Source organism: Galeopterus variegatus, unplaced genomic scaffold, assembly GCF_000696425.1.
Source record: "Galeopterus variegatus unplaced genomic scaffold, G_variegatus-3.0.2 Scaffold443, whole genome shotgun sequence".
NCBI classification, from domain to species: domain Eukaryota; kingdom Metazoa; phylum Chordata; class Mammalia; order Dermoptera; family Cynocephalidae; genus Galeopterus; species Galeopterus variegatus.
The window spans coordinates 283364-284630 of record NW_007726554.1 but is presented as its reverse complement, the minus strand read 5'-3'; the positions used below and the strand labels follow the sequence as shown (position 1 = coordinate 284630).

The window sequence follows — 1267 nt, the reverse complement described above, 5'->3', positions numbered from 1 at the left end:
CAGAATGGAACATGGTCATCCCAGCATGTTCCCTCCACGAGCTGGGCAAGGAGGGCTCCATTGAGCACTGACCAAGCAGGGAAGGCAGGACGTCCCTGGAGGGGGAAATGGTCTGTCGCTGAGAGGGCTTCCTGGAAGGGAGGGGGAGGAGGACAGATCTATGTAATGAGCAGGGCGGTGAAGAGCCAAAGAGCAACGCCAGAGGAGCGTCCTTGAGGAGCAAAAAGTGGACTCTGCTTTTTCTATTTATCCCTATTCATCCCAGCCCAGTCCATTCAAATTCAACTTTTATCAGAACCTATAAAGAGTGTAAGAAGGCAAGGAAGAAATATCCCCTGGGGCTGAGGAAGTTGTCAGGGAATGTGACCTCACAGGAAAAGCCACCAACCAGAGCTGAGGAGACCAGAGCCCAGCCTGCATGTCTGGAGCTTTGGTAGACGCCTCCCATCTTGGCCCTGACTCTACCATGGGCTGCAGGCTGCTGGGCTGTATGGTCCTCTGTCTCCTGAGAGCAGGTGAGTCTTGGGTTCCAATGGGCTGTCCTTTGACTCCAAGCCTTTTCCTTGTGGCTGTGGCACCAGCCTTCCTGCTGGGCTCTGTGTGAATGCTGTTGCTTTCCCCCAACAGTCTCCATGGACACTGGAATTACCCAGATACCAAAATTCCTGGTCATGGGGATGACGAATAAGAAGTCTTTGAGATGTGAACAACGTCTGGGACATAATTATATGTGTTGGTATAGACAGAAGGCTAAGGAGCCACCAGAGCTCATGTTTTCCTACAACTACCAGGAACTGGTCGAAAATAAGACTGTTCCAAATCGCTTCACACCTGACTATCCAGGCGGCTCTCACTTATACCTTCACGTGGACAGCCTGGAGCCTGAAGACTCAGCCATGTATCTCTGTGCCAGCAGCAGAGACACAGCCTCGCAGAGTCAGTGCCTCCCTGTGCACAAACCTTCAGGTCCAGTCAGGAAGCTGCGGGGTCAACCGAGGGCTCTGCTGTGCATTTCCTGCAGGACCTGGCAGAAGTTTCAGAACACATACCACCTGCCAGTTCTACTGATGTGGCAACTCTACCTTTTACGCACATATTTAAAGTGTGGGTTTTCTTTTTCCTGAGTATGACTCTGCCCTGTCAACTGATTAAAAGATAAACATATAAATGCCTTTTAAAAAATCATGAAATAAAACATGCCTGCTGTAATGTGGATTGTTGGTTTAAGATTTTATAGGAATCTTCTAAACAAGCACCTGTGTCACTG

General features: G+C 49.7%; 1 gene segment (V, D, J or C); it reads left to right on the top strand.

The window, feature by feature from the left end:
* The first annotated feature begins 451 nt into the window (after positions 1 to 451).
* Positions 452 to 1267, top strand: part of LOC103587352 — a 2310-nt gene continuing 1494 nt past the window's right edge. Inside the window, 2 exon segments of the V gene segment in view lie at positions 452 to 515; positions 628 to 936. Coding sequence covers positions 467 to 515; positions 628 to 936 — 358 coding nt within the window.